Here is a 19,959-nt window from a genome sequence, read left to right as displayed (position 1 = left end):
CCCAAGCCGTGGTCCTGGCACACAGCGGTGCCGTGCCAGCAGGCGTTATCCTGCCCGGCACAGCGATGCCCCAGGTCACAGGGCTGAAGCGAGCTGCCGGGCTTGCACAATGTGATGCCAAGCCCCAAAACCAGGCAACCCTGGCCAGCTGGGTAGTTTTGCCTCCGCTCTTCCAGCCCCACAAACTGTTACGCTCTAAGGCCAGTCATAGGTGGGTTTATTTTGACAGATGTGCTTTTCTTTAGGCAGGTCATTAAGAAGCCCAAGTGAAAAGTCTGCTTTATCTGTAGTCTTTTACAATATTCGCTGTAGCAAAGGAACACCATTAGGGGATAATTCAGCCTCCCTCTCCTTCGTGTAAGGGCTATTGAAGCAGCCAAGGGCAACATCCTAACTTCAGTGTTTTACCTAAGTCAGGTGGGATTGGTCCTGACCTGATTTGATACACTAGCAAGATTTTTTTATTTTTTTTTTTTTGGAAATGCGAAGACTGCATATATACCAAAATACCATGATTTGGTTTTTTCGAGACAAGGGCAAAGTTCTTAATTATAAATACTGATCTGAAATACATTATAAACAGAACCGAAGGATGGCGGTCAGTATTACAGCCATGCACTATGGAGAAGGCAACGCTCACTTACAGCTTGAAGTCCATCTAAGCATCCCCAAGCCTCCCAGAGAAGCCAGTGAGCTCTGATGCCTTGGAAGAACGGAGGCACAGGCCGCTAGCCTGTAGTTTTTAAAAGCTGAACTGATGAGTATTTTAGTTTCCAAAACATAAACATGAAAAAGCAAAAGCAACCAAAGCATTAGCGTCCCTTTGTATTGACTGGCCTGTTTTAATCCCACAAGCCAATCTACAGCATTTAACTGATAGCTTCGAATCTCTAAGAAAGGAAAGGACCTTGAAAAGATCTGGTTTACAACTCTAAGCTGATGAGATATAGCAGCCAGGATCATCTTACATTATTGTGAAGTTATTTAGACAGCTAGAGCTGTTAGCCAGGCTGCAATGAAGTCAGTAATATAACACAGAAAACAGGAGTGTTCCCCATTGAGAATATGGAATTCGCGCTGTTAGTATGAAGAGCTGGATTTAGTTCAAGAGCTGCTGCCGTCATATTGGCTTTATGACACTCGCTTTGCTTCCAGACATCACAGCGTTGGAAGTTTCTCTCCAACAGTCTAGCAGATGTCATGTCTAGCACATTTAGGCACCTTCAGACAAATGAAATCTCACGTAAGACGAGCTCCAGTGTGGTGCAAATACCTCTCAGGTGGTCAACCGCCTCCATCTGAGTTCCTCTACAGAGACTCAGGCTGGGTGGACCTTTCCCACTGGTGAATTCTTTTCACTTCACATGGGGTGTGAAGCAGCTGGATAATGATCTAAAAGCAACAATTAATGATATTAACTAAAAAAATCTGTTTGCAGACACGAATGCTTCCCAGCAGGCAGAAGCGCTCTGCGTGGGTTTTCTTTTTGCAAGCATCCACTACTGCAACTTAATGAATCTCTGAAGCTCTGAACACTGTTCCTCCTCCTCTCTCTGATCCTTCGCATTAGACAACCCTGCTGAAAAATCAGTTCCACGCCCAGCGTGTACTGCAAAGCAAGTATCAGTAACGAAGGAGGAGGGAAGGCACCGGGACAACAGGCTGTAGGAGCTGGCAGGGGTTGAGCCCTTCCCTACATTCAAGCTCCGCCACTGCCAACACAACTGTTTTCCTCCCTCCCAAAAACTCACCTGGCTGTCAGAGCATCAATAGTGGCTACACACATGCATGAAGCCAGAAAAATCTCCTTCGGCTCCTCTCTCCCCCTTATTAAGGGCTCAGAAAAATGAGCACCTTAGCAAGCTTGTTGAGTTACCCCCTATCAGCTGAGCCTGGGTGATGGCACCTAGGACACACAATCAATAGCAAACCCAAGATAAGACACATTAGCTCAAGCCTCAGTGATGGAGGTTTAAACTAATTGATTTAACCTTGAATTTGCAGTTGGTAAAGAGCATATGTGCAAGTAATTGTTGCGCCTCACCTTACACACGTTAAGCTGCAGCAATACATCTGCTTAGTCTAAGCTCCTCGTTTCCATTTCTGGATGGATGGCGTTGGCACAACAGGGCTGAGACGCTCTTCTGAATCCAAATTCAGTATCACAGCACAAGAGGGAGGTCAAAACAAGGATTAAAAAGTCAGGCTGGTCCATCAGGACAGTGCAGCCTCCAGCAGTGCTCACTGGGGATAGAGTATCACAGGAACTTTTCTCAGCAATGCATTTTTCAGTGTCATATGTAATTAGATGATGAACTCAAGTCATAAGCATACTCCAGCAAAATGATATCTACTTTAGTGCCTTCCTTCTGACACAGCAAGACATCCAAAATAGAGCATAACAAACTGGAGGGAATTCAGATCAACAGCTCTGCAGAAGACACTCCCAGATTTTGCAGCCGATGATCTCCAGAACTGCTGTATAAGCAAGCAGAAGTCTCCACCTGTTCATGCACAAATAAGATTAAAAAAACCAAACAGATGGTGACTTAATCCCCCGCTCCATCCCCAACTGACATTACACAAAATGAGGAACACGCCTTGCTTTAAACCTTTGCTTATACCAGAAAAAATCTTCAAAACTGGGTGTCTGTAAGGACAAAGTACTACCATTCCAAAGTACTGTACTAATTTGGTGATTTCACTCTATAGAGACATCCAACTTTAAATACTGATTATAGGCCCAGAGTGTTCAACGGGATCAAGCAACAACTGAACATGCAGAGGGAAAGTGGAAAACTCATGCCCGATGCCCCAAACAACCCAACCTGAGGAACGGAGGAGCAAACCTCGTGATCGCTTGAGGTGGCCTCCTCTGAAACTCATGGCTTATTTAACACACACTCAGTTGGGGTATTCTGCCTTGGGGATGGTAACATCCACCATTCACCACCACTCGTTCACCCTACCAAAGAGCATTAAAAGGTAGAAAAACAGCCAAACCTGCTGCTGCTATTGAAGCAGCTTTAAAAACATGCCTTATGCTAATGATGTTTCTTAAAAGAAAAGCACAAGCTCGTCTCTGCTGTCCTGGTTCCCCTTCCCTCGGCTCCTGCTGAAAGGCACAGTGTCTCTCCCTCTCCAGGTAACAGCAAGTCCTATACCAGCCAAGGGAATCCCCCTTACTGGCTCTGCACAGCAACGCAACCCTTTGCATCTGGGACCAGGGAGAAGGGCCAGGCTCCCCTCTCAGTTTCAGAGAGGCAGCCAAGAGGATTTGCTCCTGTGTGTTCATAGTGTAGCGGCAGTGAATTTCTGAAGTGCTCGGGCTTTGCCAGAGCAAGCCTACCTTGCTGCTCAAAATGGGTTTCCTGCCAAACAGGTGCCTCTGAGAAGGTCCCAGAGCATGCAGAAGCACATCACTGTCTCAGACTTGAACCCTCACAGATTTTATAGTTAACCTACAGCAACATGAAACTTCACCCTCCTAAATCAGTTCTCCATTCCTATTCTAAGGGACAATTTACCAACTGAATCTGCAGTAGGAAACATTGAAGGTAGTTTTTTTGCTCTTCAGAAAAATACTCCACTGTCTTACGTTGCCCTTCTGCCTGAAAGAAGGCAAAAACCCACGCAACCACCTCAAGGTTGTTTCAGACTGATTAAAATGTACCCAGTTCAGAATTTCATTTTCTTACCAATGAATAAAACTGGAAAGATCATATGGTATTTAATAAGACCCAAATGTTCTGGTTAATTTTTAGAAAATCTAAAGCAGGGAGATGCATTTGCATCACCCTCATGGTATTCCCACTAGCAAATACACAGTAGACTTTCCCCTAGCTGCAGAAGGCAGGTCCAAATCCATCCTTTAAGGTCCCTACACAACTGGCTGCTAGCTGTGCCACAGGCAGACCCATCCTCCTCCAGACACAGACACGCTCAAAGATGATAACAGACCAAGGGGGCACAATATCTGAACCACTCATGCAATCGCTCACAAGCCTGCTTTGGTCAAAATACGACCCGGAGTTCAAACAAGCCCATCTCACTTGGTCTGAACAGATGAGAGAGCAATCACATGAGCAGCTCAGACAGCAGAGCCAAGTGTAATGCCTGCAGCAGCTGGAGGAGAGCTCACATAATGACATCTCCAGTGGCTAATGCATATGGAAAGAATCAGGTTCCTTGTAAAAATACAGGTTCACCTTCCACCCTCTCAGCATAACACTGATGGCCAGGAAGTCTTTTTAGAGTGGTAGACTGTTTTGGACCCAAGGGTCTGGTATCAGAAACATCCAGACACTTAAGTATTTTCTTGGTGCTACAAGATCTCCATACCTTTAAACCCATGGGCCTAAATGTCTGACCTCCCAACGAGTACTTCATGTAGAATGGTATGTAATTTTAAAGCTAGCTTTTACATGGGGTTTGAAATAGGTGTTATTGTTCAAATCTGTACTAAGTCAGTGTTATTTCATTTGTATTAAAGCAAATCTGAAGTAAGGGTTTGACGAATTTTATTATTTTCCCGATTGTATTAATTTTACACAGTACAAAATTCTCTTATTTAAGCAATTTGAACAGAAAAATGTGAAGTTCCACATGAAGCCAGCACTAACACATTTTGCCTAACAGGAAATACACCCTTATCAGATATTTTAAAGCTTGATGTCTTCAGTAAGAGCTTAATTTGTACTTATGTTTCAGAGTTCGCATGTTCATATGAAGCTTTCAGACATCTGGATTCCAGTTCAGGGTTTATTTGCATACAAAAATATATTATAATGGAAAAAAGCATTAAAAGTTCTCAACTATATAAAATTACAAATATATTTTCATAAAAGCAACTTTAAATTAAAATTCAAGCTATATTTTAAAGCAAAATACAGCTATAACAGTTAAGTTATCTTATTCCATCTGCTGCAAAGTAACAAAACTGATGTTGCCAGTTAAATACTTGTAGGAGTTTACAAAGGTTATGTTCAGAAGGCGAGTATCTTGGGTAGCAAAGTTATCAGACAAGGGCAGCAGTTCTCAGTGATTGATGTCACTTATCCTTCAGAAGACATTCATAGGCAAGCACAATGCCAAAGATTCATTTCACATACCTGGACATACAAAACAAGAAAGATCATTAAGTTCTATATTAAATAAGATTGCATGTTGTTGACATACTAGACACCCTATCTATACCCAGCTTGCTAGACTGCCTGACAGGCCAAAATTATGCCTTTTTTTAATTAACATGAGAGGCAAAAGGTTAGTGTGTAAAAACTTAAGGCTATTACTGTTGTAACAAGTGCGTTAGGCTTGAAAAAGACATCTGTACAAAGGTCTGTGTAACCTCAAGCATATAAATACAACTCCTCAAAAATGTGATGATAAATATCAGATGGAAGTTGGACTTCTTCCTCAGAATTCCCATGTATGATAAAAATAATGTATCACTGTAAGACAAGTGACACTGTATAAATGAGACTCTGCTGACATCACTAGAGATTTGCTTAGCTGGGATTAAAAAAAAAAAATAAACTGCCTAGACCCCCCAAAACGAAAAGCCACTATAGCAGGTGGCAATCCCTGCCCTCACTTTCGATGTGCCTTGCAAGGAGACAATAAAACCTATATACTATAGGCAGCCCCTTAACAGTTAGCTGCAACAGAGCTGTGCAAGATACAGCAAGGTAAATATTTGCTGGTTTGGGGTTTCATTGTTCTACAGAAACCTTCAAAAACTCAAAAGTTTTTCAGAAGAGCAGTCAATTAGGTTTCTGTGGTAAATATGGAGTTAGCTCAAGCATACATCTATGACAGAAGTCAGGAAGCTAGAAATATGTTTTAAGTAAGAGAAGTGAAACCAGGATTAAGATAAAAGTAAGACAGCGGGGAAGTAGGAAACCCATAAGAGCAGCTGTCTTAAGTCCAAGGCAGATGGCCAAGGCTTCAAGAATTACAGGGAAGGGAAAATACCTAATGAATGCAAGAAACTCTCAATTCATAGTTTATTTGAGGGGGAGGGTTGCTCATACTGCTGTTTAGGTCCAGTCCTACAATTTTTCGCTTTGGGCTCTATAGTCTGGTTCCATACAAAAAAAAACCCAGTATCATCTCTGTAACAGTACAGGAAGAAGCAGAAAGACTAGGTAGAGTAAATGGTTGGGAATAGGAGGGTATTTTTTTGGTTTTGTTATTTTTCTTTAAAAATCATAATGAAGACTCTAGTATTGTAACTGGAAAATACAATTTCTAGATAGTGACAGAAAAAGTGATCTCCATTCTGTTCCTGGTAAAGACAAACACAAACAGGATTTTGACATTTCATCTAAGTCAACAGATACAGAAACGTGCTCCTTAATTCTTTTGTAAAGCAAAGTCCAGAATAAAAAGGTTTCCCCTCACCTGCAGTTACTCTTCTAGTTACTTAGCTTTATAATGAAGAAACAACCCCCCACTTTTTAGCTGAGTTTTGAGTATTTAAGAAAGTGATGTTTACTTGATCTATACCCTGTCAAGGAGGGGTGAATTGCAGCTGCCTCAGAGGTGAGGAGGACAGGGGTTCACTGGAGTACAGCCTTTGTCACACAACCTAAACTGCAGGCCTTCAACATTCAGGCAAAGACCACAAATCAGTTTATTTTACCTTCTTATCCACATAATGATCCATAGGTCTAGCAAACTAAAATGAAGCCACATTATATAAAACTATTGCTACCCCTCCCTTCCCTCCCCCTCCCATACACTGGCTTTCACCGTTCTTTGACATTACCAACTGAGATGCAGCCTACTAATAAAAACCTACTTACTTGCTAGTGTCCTGTCAAGATCAGCGATGAAGTCTTCCAGTTCTTTTGTGTCTCCAAGCTTTGCTGCAAAACGAGAGTCAATACTGCTTAAACATGACATATTTCTCTGGCCAAAAGAAACACCGGAATCACACGATCCCCCAAATCATTTTCAGTGGTATCAAACATGCTGCAGATTATTTTCAGGGAAGTTCAATAGGGTTGCTGCAATGTCCAAATGCATTCTTAGAAAACAGGGGAGATGGAATTAAAATTCTAGTTTTTATAGTTTTCCATTTGACAGAAGCAAAGCAAAGTAAAGCAATCCTCTGTTCAGTTCCCTTAAAAGGCAGAGGTTGAAGTGGAGAATAAAGCTGTATGTCAACTAATCCACGTCCTTGCTACTGTGGGAGTCTTGCTTATTGCATATATTCAGATACTGCATTCATAATGTATAATCAAACGTATAATTCATAATGTATAATCAAACCCCACCCAGTTAGCTCCCAGTCCTACACAAATCTAAGTGTCTTAAATCATGTCAGTATCACTGGTTTGCTGTGAAGTCAGGTCCTTTGGTCTTGGTCCACACACTATAAATTTGGATCCAAACATCCACCTAAATTTCCACTCCTGAGAACACCACTGGTTCCATTCAATCTAGTTTTACTGCAAATGGCTTTCTTATCTCATTTCTATGGTCTACTCCAAGCTGCTTCCAACTCTATTTCTGTCTTTCTGTCTCCTCATCAGGAAGACTATCTTGACCTTTAGTGTAATTCCTTGCCAAGTATTTCCTACCAGTTTAACTGAACTCTTTTTTGCTACTTCTTATTAACTATTACTCATTACTTCTCCGTAGTATCATGCTAATTAGAAAGAAAGAAACTTGGTTTTTTGCGACTGGTCACTGTGGAAAAGACATGAAAGCATGAAAAGCTCTTAAGCATGCATCTGAGAAGAGTAGTTGTAACTGTGTAGTACATATGTATGACTGTTCATTTACTGCTGTGTCTACTCCAGAGTTAATCTAAATTAACCTGAACAAAACAAGTTCCTGGGGAGTTAGATCAGCTGCAAGACAAAAGCCACTTTGAAACAGCATAGCTGCAAAGGAGAAAGGAACTACTAATACATGGGTTGTATCAGCAATGCAAGGTCTATATGGATCTGAGAAATTGTGTTAACTTGAATGGCACCATATGGATTTGGAGGAGTGACCTACTGCACCCCTGCATTCAGGCTAAGTATTTCTGTATATAGATGGGACGCTTAAGTTACTTAGTCGCTTCAGTAAAAAGAAACACAAGTTAATTCTTAAGTGAAGTATTCCATAAGTAGTACCATGATTCCTCATCAACCAAAAAACTGTAATTTTCTTTAGCTTGGTGTTTCAAAACCAAAGAGTTGCCAGGTCACCTGCAAAGAAGTGTAGATGTAGTGTGTTATTCCTGTTTATAATCAAGACAATAATACTTGAATCTGTAGTGTGCTCAACAGCAATCCTTAGTTTTGTTGTCATTGAAAAAAAAAGAAAAAAAAAAAGTCAATGCATGCATGCGAATCCTGGCTCACAGAAAGAAGCCTATGTAGTAAAGAATTAGGAAGAAAAGCCAACAGTTAAAATTAAGCATACCTTTACATGGAGTTACTGATGGGGATGGCAAGCTCGGAGTAGATGCAGTTGGAGAGTTAAGCTTTTCATCACTGAGGCTGAAACTGTTCCTGTAGAGTGAATCTGCACCTGTAAAAAAAGTTACATGATAAAGTAAAACTAACACCTTCTGCAACTTTGCAATAGAATTAAAACCAGAAATGGAGCCTTTCCTATATAGGCTTCAAAGACTGTAGAACTCAAATTTACAGACTTCAAAACCAGAGGGATAAATAAATCATCTGTTGTATGAAGGCTGTTGTTCCCATACCTACTGTTAAAAAGCAAGCAGTCCTAGGCCCAACCCTCACCCCCAGGAAGGAAAGCGTCAGCTTTCCCTGCAGTCAGCATCATTTGGAAAATATAACAGGAATGGCAATTATCCCACATCCACGAAATTAGGCCTGGTATGACCTGCCCAATTCACAATATTCTGGGAAATTCTGGTTACCTCAATTTTTCAAAAGCTTTTCAAAAAGCTGAATAAAAGGCTCCAGGACAAGGGCAGTCCCCCAGAACAGAGAATATATTCAGCATTGTCCTCATCCCTGAAGCAAACCCACCCATTTCTCCATACATTACTCTGCTGCTTTAGGTCTTGCATTCTAGATAAATGGTACGGCATCTTTTAATTTTCATTTATTCTGTAACTTTCTGGAGTTTGTGAAGCAGTACATCCGTACACAAGATGTTCTGCAACCTTATTTTAGGTGATCTTTCAAAGAAAGCTTTATATCCCCTGGAAAACAACCAGAAAGGTTCCAATACCATTCTGATGTTCTTGGATTTTAGACAAGGCCTTAAGTTTCAAAAGTATCAAGAAATGATCTTTGTCTTGTCTCATTTTATGAAAAGACTTCCGTGATGTACAGTGCACACAAAGTATTAATCATGGCTCCACTGGAAGAAGGAATTGTCACTGTGTTAGAGACACTAAAACTGCTAGTTCCTGCAGTTTTGAGCCAGTGACCTGAAACCGGTAGTTCTACAAAAAGAAACCATTGTAATATGAACATGCCAATGGTCTCCACTTATCTGGCACATTTCCTAGGAAATAAATGTACGTCTCATTATATGGGATGCTGACTACCACTTCTTGCCATTGAGGCCAGCAGTTTTGCCTCCCTGCAGCACACATAGCATTTGTCCTTGGAGCCCCAGCCTAGGAGGCGGTTACGCTGCAGAATTAAGTCCATCCAAGTCAGAATTGCCACACTTCCTTGGATGCCTGTCTCATTTGCTATGCCAGGAGATGACTGCCTTAGTTAAATTAAGCGTGTCTTGCCGAATTAGCAAAAGGGGGCAGGACCACAGTTTGCCTTACCAAGATCTGCATGTCTACACTGCCACGATGTTTGCAGATATCAAACGTAGAGACTGTGCTCCACCAGACTACTCCTCTACCGTAAGTTCCCCCATCTTCGGGAAGAAGAGTGCGTGTCCACACCCCATCTCCTCTAGCCCGCTGTCCTTACCAGCATAAAAACACCTTCCACGGGAGTATACAGGTACAGTGACAAACCACACCAGACAATTGCATCTACTAAGTCTGTCAGATGTTTCCCCAGTCACAGGCTGATTGTCTATTCATTTCTTCTGTGCTAGCTTCCAAGCCTACCTCTGTTGCAATAAACAGTGAAGAGGCTTGTGTGAGAAGCTTCAGCCTGGAATATTTTCCTCTTTTGTATGCATGTTGGCCCACCACAGCACTGCATCTTTCACAGTTCGCTCTGCCATCAGCTCGGATCCTGTTCCACCAAACGCACGTGCTACCCACAGCACCATGCAAATGTGAGCGATGATGTCACCGACGTATGGTACTTGGGACTACTGCTTGCCCAAATCAGCCACCAGTGGGTATTTCTTGTTTAGAAAGAGGGGTATGCTTCTTCACGCTAGCTTTTATTGTAATTTCTTTATCTTGACTCTTAAGTTCCTGTTCTCCTCTCTAAACCAGAGCAGATCAAAACCAATCTTCTTGAAACTTCAGATATAAGAAAGGTTTGATGAATACAATGCAGAATTGAATTGAGATAATTTTAGATAGAAAAATGGAAAAATAAGCTATTTTAAAAGTAGCTCCTAAAAATGTAAAAAACAATCTAAGGGGGCGGAAATCTGACACTGCTCTGCAATGATGTCTGTTACCAGTTTTGTATGATACAATATGAACCCTGTACATTAATGGACTGAAAGTAACAGTTAAAGGTATGGCAATTTTCCTCCTGAAATCAGCTTACAGACCAACTTTCTACTAAACCCACATTTCTTTTCAGCCAAGATGCAAACCCTAGTGACCAAGAAACTTAGAACAGAAAATTCTAGCTGTTCAGGACAAAACCCCTACCATCACAAAAAAAGCCAAATAACTTGCAACACCTCACACCGAACAGTCCTGTAGCCAAGAGTACAACTCACTGAAACACTGACAGAACAGACCATCAAAGATAAAACACTTCCCAGGCAATGTATTTGAAAAAAGCAAAACAAGAACTTCCAAATTATTTCATATTTTAAAGCTTTTAGAGCTCATTAATAAAAAATAATCCAGATTAAAATGGCTACAAAACTGACTGTACTTTTAACGAGGAGTCTATGGTACTAGTATCCAGACACCAAATGCAGCAATGCTGGGAATTTATACTACAAACCAATCCTTCTCATACACCAAACCTAAAGCTCCAGTTGCTCTTATATATAGCTGGAATAAAATGTTCTTCTTGTGAGGGCAACTCAAATGACAAAAGTTTTAATAAGCCATTTAAATTGGCCACAAACTATTCACACAATTCTTTTTATTTATGTACATTTATCCATGTACACATCCGAGCTAGCAGTCACCTTTGATTCTTTTTGTGGTTTTCTCTCTATATTCCTTCTATAAGCAGTTGAAAGTACTGACTGCTCACCTCACAATGTACTGAAACCAGAAAACATTATTTCATACTGGCTTCCACAAACTTTATGCTGGGAAATATTTACAACTGGGCAAAGAGAAAATAAGACAAAACTGTTGCTTTAAGTATCTGAATGTTTTTCTTCCAGTTTCAAAAGGTGAACTGTTTTCATAAAACAGTGGTATCTTCTGATGGGTTATAATATTAATAGTTTCAGGAAAATATCAACATTTCTTTCTCAAAAGGAAAAACACACTTTATAGCTACTGGCTGTGGCTTACACGTGCCACCAAGCAGCAGAAATTCTGGTGATGGAAGGAGAAATGCATTGACTCCACTGTCAAGGTCATTATAAGGGCTGAAAACAATGTACTGTTAAAAAAAAAACCTCGTGATATCCATCACACAAAAACAGCCGCTTTGGCAAACTGTGGCTGTAGGGCAGAAAGCTCTGGGAAAAGGACACTTTGGTCCTTGCTCTCCACCAGCTGCCACAGCCAAGATTTGCTCATTCACCTCCAATAATGGCCCTTGGAAGATTTCCACTGCCACACAAATACAACATGCCCTGCAACCCAATAACCAGAGGCTGATGCCACAGATCTCTCATCACTGCTGTCCTTCCTCATCCAGCCCCTTCTCTCCCACTGTGATGCAAGTTTATCTATCATTCATTACTTATTTTTCACTTTGTATTTTGATTCTACCACCTGCACACTTATATAAACGATGCCCCTTTGGCTGTTTTAAAGAAACACTCTAATACTGTCTCCTTAAAAAAAACCCAACCAAACCTTAAAAATCTGAGACTTAAGGTACTGAGTTGACTTACAGGAGTTAAACTAAGCCAATAGCTGCAAAATTAGGGGGTTGGAATAAATATGGGTGTATTTTACTTTGGCAAAGTAATCTGTAGTTAGTATTGACCTTTGCTGTTCCAGTATATGGTTAAACCACAAAGAAAAAACACGGCAATACCATGTAAATATAGAATGTCCCCATGAAATGAGCAATTGAAAGGTTCTGGGCAGTAATTAACTGAAGGAGGAAAACCTCGAACTTTTCATTTTAAAACAGACAACGGAAAAGTTCAGCTGTCTGACTTCTTCAATATTATGCTCTTTCTAGTACCATAGTTAAGGATACAATTTTAAAGAGCACTGGAGTGGGTATAATTTTTACTGCAGTTTTCAGTGGGGAAGTTTTAGAGGAAAAAATAAATCACATCCCTAAAGTTTTCAGGGAGGAGCTTTAAAATTCCACTTAAGTTTCTAAAAGCCATTAATTTATTTATAAAACAATAGTTCAGCATTTAATGAACAGACTGCACGACTCATTCTTAGTCAGAACATAGCCTACTCGCCAAAATAATAAAAAAGATAAAATTGGGAATTTCTAATGCCAACAGTAGAAAGTGAGAAATACTCATGATGCAAAGAGCCTGTTTCACAATATGTATGTTGCAGCCCTCAAGGATAGTATTTATTTTTATCATAAACACAGTTACACTTGGCTGCATTGTTTATTTTTTCTGGTTTTTGCCTAGCTAACAAACATCTGCTCCAACAGACACAAAAATCACACCTTTTCACTATCTACACATCTAGGCTTCATGATTTAAAAGATTTCAAATCACATAGTTACAAGGAAGTTATCTAGGAAGCCTGAAATTCAGATGTACACGCGTGCCTTCTCATAATAAACAGAGCTTACCATTCCACTCCCCCCACCACACTTACTATCTGTGAGGCAGTGTTTCCAATTCCAACCTTCCCCTTTACTAATGCTTCCTTTCTAAAGTGTAAGAGAAACAGGTATGCTGGAGAGGTAAGAACAGGAAATCTTACTAAAAAGCACATTTCTCATTAAATTAAAATACCTGGAGAGAAGCCTATGCAGCTGAAACTTCTGGGTTTTCTTCCTTTTGAATACCAGTAATTTCATAAAACATTATTTCTCAGATGATTTATTAAAGGTTATTTCTCCATGAGAGTCTTGCTTCCCTTTTTTCATTCTAAAGATTATATTGCCTTCTTGTTAGAGACAGGCCATTAGAAGTTCTCAGAAACAAACAATCTACCTCCTTAAAATGTCCTCCCCTTCATCACACAAGACTGGGATTTGCTGGTAAGACCAAAGGCTCACCTACCCCACATTCTCTCTCTCACAGTGACTCATAGCACATGCCTATAGAGGACTTTAAGAGTGGTGCAACCATACACTGATAGTTTCAAGATAAACTCTACCAAATTCTAGCAATGCACAGATCAGTATCTTTTCTAAGACAGCAGTAGCATCTTAGCCTACAGCAGTCCCCGATGGCCCCATCCCTCCCATTGTGATTTTATCTAGTTATTTTTTGATTATGTAAACTTTTAACATCCATGATACCTTAAGGCGATACATTTTACAGTTTAACAATACACCATGAGAAGAAATAGTTCCTCTTATTTCTTTGAAACATGCTGATTTAATTTGATTTCCTCATACTGGGTGAGGTAGCAGTCACTTTCCTAATGTCACTTCAGATTTTCTGGAAGACTAGCTTGTTCCCACCCAAGTCATCTCTCCTTTGGGCTGACAGTCCCAGTCTATTTAGTCATTTGGAAACTATTTTATTTCCTCAATCATTTCTGTTGCCTTTTTCTGTACCTTCTCTACAAAAGACTGCAAATGGAAGCAGGCTTTTCAGGATGAGTGCTGCAGTATTAACAGTGGCTTATGCTTCATCTCTATATAGTGGAGGCATTAGCACAACCACTCGGAGACATCCATGGCACGTAACCACAAATGCTTGCACTACACCAGGCATTGTGCAACCCCTTAGTAACCCTGCACCTGCTTGATTTTGAAATTACAAAATTAAAGAGTTCTAGATGCACTCAAGGTCTTATGTTGTGTTTAAAAGCCAGGAGGTATTTGTCAGAAAGCACTTACACACTCCTAAAAATAAGTATGAAGATACACTGATGGCTGTACCAGTGCAAGAACTGAATCGATACATTTATTTTGCAATGCTTTTAACAGAGAGGCTGAAGCTGAACCTGTCTCAAGAAACACATCCGGAGCTAGAAGTGTGAAACAATTCTGAGTGCACAACATATCGTTTAGCTTTCTAGTGTGGTTATAGCTTTGGCACAAGAAATGTTAAAGCGCTTCCCTTCACAACCTCTCATAAAGTCCAACTTTCTACTCATTATCCTAAGCCTAAACTTGGAAGACTGTCCTGACATTGCCATATACTATAGTAGCACAATGCACTGAGTGGACATACAATTTACAGAGGCAAGCCTGCACTTTCCTTTGCAAGCTTATTCCAACACACAAGAAGCAAGTGATATCTGTAAGAGTTTGTCAGTATAGCTACATCTACACTAGGCTTCTGCCAGCACAGCACTCTGACTCAAATCCTATTTTATCACAACCAACATATGCTGTAAATAGCAAAGCGTTATAAGGCATCTCTCAACTTCAAAGTTTCAGCATGATGAATAACCTAAAGTACAAAGCTGTTATACTTCACTTTGGTTGAACGTATGGAGTTGAAACATAATTGGTACTCACTCACAGTCCAGCAACTCAAGAATGTCTGTTGGAGTAACTTACCAGTTGCATCATGATTTCCAGCACTGACCCACTCAGCTCTTGTGGTTAATGTAATACTTGTGGGCCAAGTACTAAGATCATCATGAACATCTGCACATGTGAGCCTTACTAGTAGTGTAAGGTCTAGAGTCCACTGTGTTATGTACAATACTTAACCACGGCCAAGACAGACCTTGTCCAAAGATCATTTAGTCAAATAACAGGACAAGATGTGGGAAAGTCAAGTACTATCATGCCCATTTTCCACAGTATTGTCTTCAAATTCTTATTTTTTCTTAAGAGGCTGAAATACGTAAAATAAGAATTTCAATTAATGCTTTTGGAGCTAGGTCCCTCAAGAGGAGATTTTAAGGTTAAAAGCAATATTTGCAGGATTAACTATATCGATAAAAATCTTCTGTAAATACTCCCGTTAAATTAAATGGGCTTATCCTCATGGCAGAAGCCCCAGGAAAGGCTTTCCTTACCGTACTACAAAACAGTATTGTTCGAGTACGACCACTGACACTGGTTACTGGCTTCTCATAAAGTTGAATTTAAGACTGATTCAGGGGCCCTGAAACAAACAGTTGCAACAGTTTAAGATTTTACCTTCCCTTACGGTCCCACCCTAGAGTCAAAAGATATCACTGCAGGAGTGGCTAAAAGATATATACACCTGACCTTCAGCCATACCACATCAGTTAGGAGAATCAGATGAACCAACAAACAAGAAGAGATAGCACTAAACTATGATAGCCTGAACTGTTCTGCACATACGTGAAAAAGCATAGTTGGAATAGTCTTGGCACTGGATAACAAGATTTTGCAAAGACGTAGAGTCATCACGAACAAGAGGATCATTCAAAATATCTTCAGATAATATTATTGGAATTTCTTTTGCGTTGCTACAGATTTGTTTTGTCAGAACTTGCTCTTTCACCCCAGCTTCTCCTTGATCCTGCAGTGGTGTTTAACCTAAGCATTACCATGGGAATAGCAAGGTCATGAATTCAGCACTACACTTGCACTAAATGATAGAGACCAAAGGAAAGGTGAGCCTAGGGGAAAAAAAACCCATGAGTGTGAACCGACAGAGCCTGGGTAAGTAGGAAACTCCCTGCATCCATTCTTAAAATAGATGTAGGGAGTGTAGCTGGATTACATCAGACACTGGAGCCTGTTTTATAAAAGGAGCTCTTCATAAATCTGCAATTCCTCTCCAATCCTACTATAACTTCAGAATAAGAAGTTGTTTGCACTGAATGATGCCTTTAGAAAGAAGTGTTTTACTGGGCCTTTTCTGAGAAATGAGGAGAGCTGGCTATTTTTTGGTTTCCCTGCCCTTAAACATATCCTCATACACTTGACACTGTTGGATGCCAACAGGTCACTCTTAGTGCACCCTCCTGGTCCAGTACATGCCAGTGTCCAGAAGACAGTGATTTTGATTTCTCCAGAGCCACCTTTCACATGATGCATGACCAGGGGAGGAACCCCAGCACAGGATGGGATTTGGAAGCTTGACAAGTTCCTCATACAAGATCCCTGAGGACTTTCAAGAGAGCCATCAAACCCTGTATATCCTGCTATGCCATTAATGTCTTCAGCCTAAATCACTGCAGATCACACAGATCTTTATTTTCCAGATCTTCCTGAAGATCTGGTCTGCCCATTTACATGAGCATGCTTTTTCTCAGCAGGCCTCCTGCCCTGCCAGAGAACACCATCATCTTCCTCCAAAGGTCTTTCCTGTAGATCCTAACAGAGCAATTTTAAGCGGCATTCAAGATTTAAGTTTTCTGAACCACAGCAGATATTCTAAGCAACCACAAACAGCTTTATCCATGCAAGAAGAAGAAGTTCTTGATACTGGGGGGGGGGTGGGGGGTGGGGGGGGTTATGGTTTTCTCAACGATAGATTATTTCACTCTATCATTTTAAGCAACTCATTTGTGGTAAGAGTATGTGAGAGGTTAATATATTACAATACTGAAGACTGCACAAGAAATGGTAACAGTAGGGCTGTACTGCTGTAGTTGATAATAGACTTAGATTTATAACATAGCTTACAGACTTCATCAGCTTGACTCAGTCAAGGCGGACCTCACCTTACACACCCTCAGCCACCCAAAAGGCTGGTGTCCAGCCTAGATTGGGCACACATTTCCAAATCTTCCTCAGAGGGAGAGAGATACTTATAAGGAGTGATTTGCCCACTACATTATGACAAAGCAGAACAGCATCTTGATCCACCTATCTCCACTTACTACAGAAAAAAAAAACCCCAAAGGCACTGCTAGGCAAGGTATCCAAGTTCAGGGCAGGTAAAACATTACCTGCCAATGAAACGAAATAAATCCTACCCATGATGATGAACTGAAGGGCTCTGATAATACAGAGAAGCTATGCTCTCGCAACTTAAGTACTAGGAAGATTATGTTTTAACACTAAGTCAACAGAACTGCGCAGAAAGTCCCTGAACTGATAAAGATGCACAACAGAGATTTAAGGAGCAATTTTACTATAAAGAGCTGAAAACCAGATAAGTTTCATAAAACTCCCTATATAGTTAGGAACTACAAAACTGGGTATAGTTTGTTTTTAGCAGAACTTGCTTCTGACAAAGTAGCCCTTGAGTCTACTGCTCATAAAGAGAACAGGAGTTTCCAGCCTCACTGTCTGGAAAAGGAAAAACGTTTTCTCTCCCTGACTAGCCAAAAAAAAAAAAAAAAAAGGGCCAAAACTTTTTTCCAAGTTAACTAGAAAAACCTTAGTTCCAAGTCTATGTTTTCTTGCAGGGTACGAGTCAGTGTCTGCTCTCCACCCTTCTTGTACCGTGTTCTGCACACACCGTTCGTATACACCTAGTACACTTGGGGGCAAGTTAGCTTAAAACGATCACCTCTGAATCAGTGATAACACTAAACCAGAAACCTGGGTGAGTTTCCATCTGTTCTGGTCAGCACGCTTTAGTTCACTCTCTCTCAACCAGCATTTCGGCTACTGAGATACAAGATCCCTGTTAACCCCAGAGGCATCTTTTTTTTTTGGAAGACCCCAGGTTTCCTGGGTGTCGCTGGCAGCTTGACCTTCTCCCGTGGCGAGTTTTTCGGCCTTACCGGGAGAATAAAGCCAGCGGGGCCGGATTTTACATCCTTCCGACTTCTAAACCCCAAAAAGTAAATGAAAACGTGTGGGTTTTTAAAAAAAAAACAAACGGACGGGTTTCTCGCTGAGGGGTCCCTGCCTCTCTCAAGGAGGGGGACGCGCTGGTTCAACCCCCGCTGTCGATGCCCCCCCCCCGGCCGGCCGGACACTCACTCTCCGAGTCGCTGAGGCCGCTGCCGTCGCTGACGCTGGCGCTGCTCCGCCGCTTCATGCGCTCCAGGTGCTCGCCGTAGTGGAAGCGGCGCCGGCCGGCGGGGCAGGAGAACTCCGCCAGCACCGCGTCGAACTCCCCCAGCGCCTCGGCCAGCCCGCCGCCGCCGTCCTCCTCCTCCTCGTCGTCTTCCCCCAGCGCTGTCGGGCGGCAGCAGCGTGAGGGCCCGCCGGCCGCCCCCGGCCCCCCGCGCTCTGAGGGGAGACCCGCCGCCCGCCTCCCACAGGGAAGGGGAAAGGGTCCCGCCGCTCCCCCCTCAGCCCCGCCGCTCCCACCTCGACCCGCCGCCCGCTTGGCCTGAGGCGACTTCATGGCGGCGGCGGTGGCGGGCTTGAGGTGACCCGCTGCTGCCGCCCCTGCCTCCCGCCACCAGCATGGGCGGCCCCGCTCCGCCGCCACCGCCTCTTATAGCCCGCCCGGGCTGGGAGGCTGAGGCGGGGAGGGCGGGAAGGGGAGGTGGCAGCCGGGCCGGACCGGGCCGGCCCTGCCCGCTGCAGGTGCGCCGGGCCGGGGCTAGGGGTGGGCAGGCGGCATGGCTGCTTGGGCCGAGGCTGGGGTTTTCCAGACAACTCGAGTCCTTCTCACAGTAGGGCCCCGCGCCCTCCCGATCGTCTCCCCTGTCTTCTCCCACCCGATGGCGGTTCGCTAAGCCCAGCTAGCTGTGGTGTCTGCGCCGGGGCAGCCGGTGGAGGGCACAACGAGGCAGCTGGGAGAAGAGAATCTCTCAAAAATACACCACCAGGTCATCCTCACCCAGCCCCACGGCTGCTCATCGCCCCACGTAGAGAGGCAGGAGCCTGCCTCGGGGGGCTCGGTGTGGTTTCTTCCCCATCACCGCCATCGCTGCCCGATGGTGTGGTGGCGTCTGCCCGCGGTTATGGCTCGGCTCCGTCCCTGAGCGAGTTGTGAAGGCGGCCACGGGGGCAGCTGGGACAGTTCGTGAGAGGGGGAGACGTGGGGTGACACAAAAAGTGACACATGGGGTGAGACGGAGGGTGACGACGAGTGGGGTGACATGAAGGGTGACGCATGGGGCGACACATGGAGCTGCTTGAGCATAGGGAACCGTGGCCGCAGCTGCATCAACCAAGACATTCTCCAGCAGAGAGGGTTCCTTAGTCTTAGGAGAAAAGTATTAGCACTTGTCCTGAAGTCAGGTTAGCCTGATGTTTATACGTGCCAAAGATTGCTCTTGCGCCGTCTCTGGCTCGTTTTAAATAAGAAGCTGTCTGAGCGGCTAAAATACCCGCTCTGTTAAATACCCATTGGGGAAGACTCTGTCACATTTAGTTACAGCCAGTAATGCTGAAAACAGACATCAGGTGCTATTCCATGCGTATGCATCAGGAGCTATCATTATATTTCTGTGTTGATGAGAATAGTTAGAATTAAAATAGAAGAGTCAAGGACAGGGAAAGGGAAGAAAAAAAAACTCCAAAACTTCTCAACATTTTCAGACACATTGTCATTGCTCCTGCAGGACATAAAATGAGAAAAACAATATTCTAGACAATAAACCATCTGTATCTAACAGATTCGTTCACCTCTCCTTACCGACTGATAGGGAGGCATGTATTTATTTTTGCAGTGGATCAAAAGAAGTTCTCATGGTGAAGTTCAATTGTTATTTATTCTGTGGCTTCCTCCTTTCTTGTG

General features: G+C 42.6%; 1 protein-coding gene across 1 annotated transcript; it reads right to left on the bottom strand.

The window, feature by feature from the left end:
• Nucleotides 1-4,509: 4,509 nt before the first annotated feature.
• On the bottom strand, nucleotides 4,510-18,694 carry RGCC (regulator of cell cycle). The gene is given in 6 exon segments (XM_075046132.1): nucleotides 4,510-5,111; nucleotides 6,807-6,869; nucleotides 8,422-8,529; nucleotides 18,246-18,443; nucleotides 18,579-18,633; nucleotides 18,635-18,694. Coding segments are annotated over 6 exon segments (477 nt in total). The 5' UTR covers nucleotides 18,680-18,694; the 3' UTR covers nucleotides 4,510-5,103.
• Nucleotides 18,695-19,959: the final 1,265 nt, after the last annotated feature.

The sequence above is a fragment of the Buteo buteo genome, chromosome 14, assembly GCF_964188355.1.
Source record: "Buteo buteo chromosome 14, bButBut1.hap1.1, whole genome shotgun sequence".
In the NCBI taxonomy this organism is placed as follows: domain Eukaryota; kingdom Metazoa; phylum Chordata; class Aves; order Accipitriformes; family Accipitridae; genus Buteo; species Buteo buteo.
The sequence above is the reverse complement of the archived record's forward strand: the minus strand, read 5'-3'. Positions and strand labels throughout refer to the sequence as shown.